Raw genomic sequence first — 6,207 nt, 5'->3', positions numbered from 1 at the left:
TCCTTTACTGTGAGATTGCTAATTAACCCTGTCTCATTACACAACACATGATCTAAAATAGCCTGTTCCCTGGTTGGGTCCATGACATATTGTTCTAGGAAACTGTCCCAAATGCATCCCATGAACTCATCCTCCAGACTGCCTTTGCCAATTTGATTTGTCCATTCTAAATGAAGATTAGTCCCCAAAGATTATTGCATTATTTTTGTTGCAAGCTCCTGCTATTTCTTGATTAATATTCTGTCTAACGGTTTAGCTACGGTTAGGGGGCCTATATACTATTCCTACCAGTGTTTTCTGCCCCTTGTTATTCCTTCGCTCCTTATTCTACTTCCTGATCTTCCGAGTCAAGATCCTTTCTCGCTTCCGTTTTTCAAAATGATGGCCACGGGATCTTTTACGCCCCCGAGATGGCAGATGGGGCCTTGGTTTAACGTCGCATCCGAAAGATGGCACCTCTGATGGAGCAGCTCTCCCTCAGTACTATCTGGAGTGTCAGCCTAGATTACGTGCTCAAGTCTCCAGAGTGGGACTCAAACCCACGACCTTCTGACTCTAGAGGTGAGAGTGTCACCCACTGAGCCGAGGCTGACCCCTCTTAAACTCCAGCCTAGTTACTGGGATTATTATCAGCATCTTCAAACCGCCCCCCACCCTCCCAACCCCGTAATTGCCATTATTAACACAGAACAGTCCTTCATGTGATTAACAGCAGAATGGGACCAGTGCGCTCAGGTGTGAACTCGCTGGTGTCTCAGCAGGTGAGATGAACTGGTGAATCGCTTTTCACACATTGAGCAGCTGAACGGCCTCTTCCCGGTGTGGATGCGTCGATGCTTCTTCAGGTCCTTGGAGCATTTGAAACTCTTGTCGCAGTCGGAACATTTAAACGGCCTTTCATCAGTGTGAACCAGCTGGTGTTCCTGCAGAGAGTCGGAACGTGTGAATCCTTTCCCGCACTCTGAGCAGGAGAACGGCCTCTCATCAGTGTGAACTCGCTGGTGCAGCCGCAGAGATGAGGGACGAGTGAATCCTTTCCCGCACTCGGAGCACGAGAACGGCCTCTCGTCAGTGTGAACCAGCTGGTGTTCCCGCAGAGAGGAGGGACGAGTGAATCCTTTCCCGCACTCGGAGCAGGTGAGCGGCCCCTCATCAGTGTGAACCAGCTGGTGTTTCCGCAGAGAGGAGAGACGAGTGAATCCTTTCCCGCACTCGGAGCAGGTGAACGGCCTCTCGTCAGTGTGAACCAGCTGGTGCTCCCGCAGAGAGGAGGGACGAGTGAATCCTTTCCCACACACGGAGCAGGTGAATGGCCTCTCCCCGGTGTGAACTTGCTGGTGTGTCAGCATGTTGGATGAACGACTGAATCCCTTCCCGCACTCGGAGCAGGTGAACGACCTCTCCCCGGTGTGAACTCGCTGGTGTGCCCGCAGGGAGCCTGAATGAGTGAATCCCTTCCCACACACGGAGCAGGCGAACGGCCTCTTCCCAGTGTGGGTGAACTGGTGTTTCCGAAGATTGGATGAGTGCGTAAACCTCTTCCCGCAGTGAGAGCAGCTGAACGGCCTCTCCCTGGTGTGGATGCGTCGATGCTTCTTCAGGCCCTTGGAGCATTTGAAACTCTTGTCGCAGTCGGAACATTTAAACGGCCTCTCGTCAGTGTGAACCAGCTGGTGTTCCCGCAGAGAGGAGGAATGAGTGAATCCTTTCCCGCACTCGGAGCAGGAGAACGGCCTCTCCCCGGTGTGAACCAGCTGGTGTATCAGTAGGGTGGAGGAGAGAGTGAATCCCTTCCCACACACGGAGCAGGTGAATGGCCTCTCCCCGGTGTGAACTCGCTCGTGTATCAACAGGTGGCAAGACTGGTTAAACCTCTTCTCACAGTGAGAACAGGCGAACGGCTTCTCGCCGGTGTGAACTCGCCGGTGCTGTATCAGTTGGCTGGATCTTCTGAAGCGCTTCTCGCAGTCGGAGCACTGAAAAGGTCTCTCCCCGGTGTGAACACGCTCGTGTATCAACAGGTTGCAAGATTCGTTAAACCTCTTCAAACAGTGAGAGCAGGCGAACGGCTTCTCCCCGGTGTGGATGCGTCGATGCTTCTTCAGGCCCTTGGAGCATTTGAAACTCTTGTCGCAGTCGGAACATTTAAACGGCCTCTCGTCAGTGTGAACCAGCTGGTGTTCCTGCAGAGAGGAGGGATGAGTGAATCCTTTCCCGCACTCGGAGCAGGTGAACGGCCATTGCATGGAGTGACTGCGTTGATGAGTCTCCAGCTCGGAGAGGCAACTGAATCCTATCCCGCATTCCCGACATTTGCACGGATTCCCCTCGCTTTGGTTACACTTGTGCCTCCCCAGGCTGCACCTTCGGTTGAATCCACGTCCACACACAAGACACGTGTGCAGTTTGCCCGGATTCTGATTGCTGCTTTCCGCTTCCATATGTCGATGATATTCAGGTCCTGATGAATCGAGTGACTCTGTCAGATCTTCGTGCGAAGTTTGCATTAAGCTGCCCGTCTGCAATTCCTCCCCTTGCAAGAGATGGTAAAAGAGGTTTATATAAGTAATTAATGTAAATACAGGAGAGAAAGTAAAGAAAGACTGGCCTTTATACAGCGCTTTTCACGACCAACGGTTTTACAGCCAATGAAGTACTTTTTGAAGTGTAGTCGCTGTTGTAATGTGGGAAACACTGCAGCCAATTGGCATGATAAATAATGGCCAGGACACCGGGGATAACTCTCCTGCCCTTCTTCGAAATAGGGGGATCTTTTATGTCCACTTGAATGTCTCATCCGAAAGACGGTCCTCCGACAGTGCAGCACTCCCTCAGTACTGCTCCCTCCGACAGTGGTGCATTCCCTCAGTACTGCCCCTCCGATAGTACAGCACTCCCTCATTACTGCCCCTCCGACAGTACAGCACTCCCTCAGTACTGCACCTCCGACAGTACAGCACTCCCTCAGTACTGCCCTTCCGACAGTGCGGCTCTCCCTCAGTACTACCCCTCCGACAGTGCGGCGCTCCCTCAGTACTGCCCCTCCGACAGTGCGGCGCTCCCTCAGTACTGCCCCTCCGACAGTGCAGCGCTCACTCAGTACTGCCCCTCCGACAGTGCGGCGCTCCCTCAGTACTGCCCCTCCGACAGTGCGGCCCTCCCTCAGTACTGCCCCTCCGACAGGGCCGCGCCCCCTAAGCACCGCCCCTCCGACAGTGCGGTGCTCCTTCGGCACTGCCCCGGAGCGTCAGCCTAGATTTATGTGCTCGAGTCACTGGAGTGGGGACTTTGAACCCACAACTTTCTGACTCAGGGTGCTCCCAACTGGCTGCAAGCACAAGGCATTTCTGAGCTGGAAACAGCAACAGAACTCGAGAGCAAGAAAGCAGCTGTACAGAAGCCTGAAGGCCGAGGTCCAACAAAAAACTCCTGACCTAAAGAACAGATGGTGGGTGGAGAAAGCGCAGGAGATCCAGCAGCTAGCCGACAACCACGACGTGCGTGGATTCTTTCGCGCAGTCAAGACCATCTACGGCCCAAGCACCCAAGGCCCTACCCCACTGCGGGCCAAGAATGGAGAGGTACTCATCAAGGATAGGGAAGCAGTCAGTGCCCGCTGGAAGGAGCACTTCGAAGATCTCCTTAACCATGACTCTGTCTTCGACACGAGTGTCCTCAACTCCATCTCACAGCATGCTACCCGCCACCATCTCAGCACAACCCCAGCTCGGCATGAGGTTGAAAAGGCCATCCGACAACCGAAGAACAACAGGGCCTCAGGAGCAGATGGAATCCCCACCGAGGCACTAAAGCATGGCGGAGAAGCAATACTGGTGCGAATTCATTAACACATTTCTCTTATCTGGAAGGAGGAGAGCATGCCAGGGGATCTCAGAGACGCCGTAATTGTGACCATCTTCAAGTAGGGTGACAAGTCTGATTGCAGTAATTACAGAGGTGTTTCCCTGCTATCTGCCACAGGGAAAGTCATCGCAAGAATCCTCCTCAATTGCCTTCTCCCAGTGGCCGAAGAGCTCCTCCCAGAGTCGCAATGCGGATTCCGCCCACTAAGGGGCACAATGGACATGATCTTCACCGCACGTCAATTACAAGAGAAATGCAGGGAACAGCACCAACCGCTGTACATGGCCTTCTTTGATCTCACAAAGGCCTTCGACACTGTCAACTGTGAGGGATTATGGAGTGTCCTCCTCAAATTCGGCTGCCCTCAAAAGTTTGTCACTGTCCTCCGCCTGCTTCACGACGACATGCAAGCCGTGATCCTGACCAACAGTTCCACCACAGACCCAATTCACGTACGAACCGGGGTCAAGCAAGGCTGTGTCATCACACCAACGCTCTTCTCAATCTTCCTTGCTGCAGTGCTCCATCTCACCCTCAGTAAGCTCCCCACTGGAGTGGAGCTAATTTACAGAACAAACGGAAACTGTTCAACCTCCGTCGCCTCCAGTCCAGAGCCAAGATCGTCCCATCCTCTGTCGTCGAATTACAGTATGCAGACGATGCTTGCGTCTGCGCTCACTCGGAGGTCGAACTCCAAACCATCGTCAACACCTTCACCGAAGCATACGAGAGCATGGGCCTTACACTAAATATCCGTAAGACAAAGGTCCTCTACCAACCTGCCCCCGCCACAGTGCTGCCCCCCCCGATTATCAAAATCCACGACAAGGCCTTGGACAAGGTGGACCACTTTCCATACCTCGGGAGCCTACTGTCAACAAGGGCAGATGTCGACGACGAAGTCCAACACCGCCTTCAGTGTGCCAGTGCTGCCTTCGGTCGCCTGGACAAGAGAGTGTTTGAAGACCAGGACCTCAAACCCGGCTCTAAGCTCATGGTCTACAGAGCAGCAGTGATACCCACCCTGCTGTATGCCTCAGAGACATGGACCATGTACAGCAGGTACCTCAAAGCACTGGAGAGGTACCACCAACGCAGCCTCCGCAAGATCCTGCAAATCCATTGGCAGGATAGACGCACCAACATCAGTGTTCTTGCTCAGGCCAACATCCCCAGCATCGAAGCTCTAACCACGCTCAATCGGCTCCGATGGACGGGTCACATTGTCCGCATGCCCGAAATGAGACTCCCAAAACAAGCGCTCTACTCAGAGCTCCGGCACGGCAAGAGAGCCCCAGGTGGGCAGAGGAAACACTTCAAGGACACCCTCAAAGCCACCTTGAAAAAGTGTAACATCCCCACCGACACCTGGGAATCCCTGGCCCAAGACTGCACAAAGTGGAGGAGAAGCATCCGGGAAGGCACCGAACACCTCGAGTCTCTTCGCCGGGAGCAAGCGGAAGCCAAGCACAGGCAGCGCAAGGAGCGCACGTCAACCCAGACACCCCACCCACCCGCCCCTTCAACCACTGTCTGCCCCACCTGTGACAGAGACTGTAGGTCCCGCATTGGACTCATCAGTCACCTGCGAACTCACTTTTAATGTGGAAGCAAGTCATCCTCGGTTCCGAGGGACTGCCTAAGAGAAGAGAGAGGCTCACAAGGCCTTTCACATCCTTGCTAAAGTGCGGTGGCCGAGGGAATTCTCACCGTCCCTTTAATCAGAAGAACACACGAGAGGGGGGAGGGAGTCCCTTTCAATCTGGAGGGGGTGGGTGTCCCTTTCAATGTGGAGGGGGGTGGGTGTCCCTTTCAATGTGGAGGGGGGTGGGTGTCCCTTTAAATGTGGAGGGGGTGGGTGTCCCTTTAAATGTGGAGGGGCAGGGCCACGCATGCTCATTCGGCCCCCTCACCAGAAGAGTATTTCTCTTTTTAAACCTTAACTCTGTGGTTTACAGTTTCTAAAGTCTCTGGTGTAGCGGGGACTGTTTATAAACCAGGGCCCTTAAATATATCATTTAGCTATAAGGTAACTTCAATTCTGCGGTTTATTTTTTCTAGGGTCTCTGTGGTGTAGCGGGGACTTCTGCCATACAAGCGCCCTAGAGTATATCTTTAATTGGAGGTATTGAATTAATTTAAAATAATTAAAGGGTAAGTCATGTCAGGACAGCCCAGCCCTGTGTTATGCTCCACCTGCGCTATGTGGGAATTCAGGGACGCTGCTGGTGTCCCTGACGACCATGTGTGCCGGAAATGTGTCCAGCTGCAGCTACTAGCAGACCGCATTGAGGCGCTGGAGCTGCGGATGGATGAGTTTTGGAGCATTCGCGATGCTGAGAA

The 6,207-nt window shown here is 53.5% G+C and overlaps 1 protein-coding gene across 1 annotated transcript; it reads right to left on the bottom strand.

Moving 5' to 3' along the window:
- Window positions 1-698: 698 nt before the first annotated feature.
- LOC147082210 (uncharacterized) lies at window positions 699-2,991 on the bottom strand. Its single transcript, XM_085980401.1, has one exon. The coding sequence runs from the start codon at window positions 2,505-2,507 to the stop codon at window positions 732-734; it is 1,776 nt and encodes a 591-aa protein (XP_085836527.1). The 5' UTR covers window positions 2,508-2,991; the 3' UTR covers window positions 699-731.
- Window positions 2,992-6,207: the final 3,216 nt, after the last annotated feature.

This window comes from Somniosus microcephalus, unplaced genomic scaffold, assembly GCF_052327205.1.
Source record: "Somniosus microcephalus isolate GS21.2 unplaced genomic scaffold, FLI_Smic_1.0 scaffold144, whole genome shotgun sequence".
Lineage (NCBI taxonomy): Eukaryota > Metazoa > Chordata > Chondrichthyes > Squaliformes > Somniosidae > Somniosus > Somniosus microcephalus.
This window is presented reverse-complemented; position numbering and strand designations above follow the sequence as displayed.

Coding starts and splice junctions, on each gene's coding strand:
- LOC147082210 (XM_085980401.1), bottom strand. CDS start 2,507: ATGCAAACTTCGCACGAAGATCTGACAGAGTCACTCGATTCATCAGGA.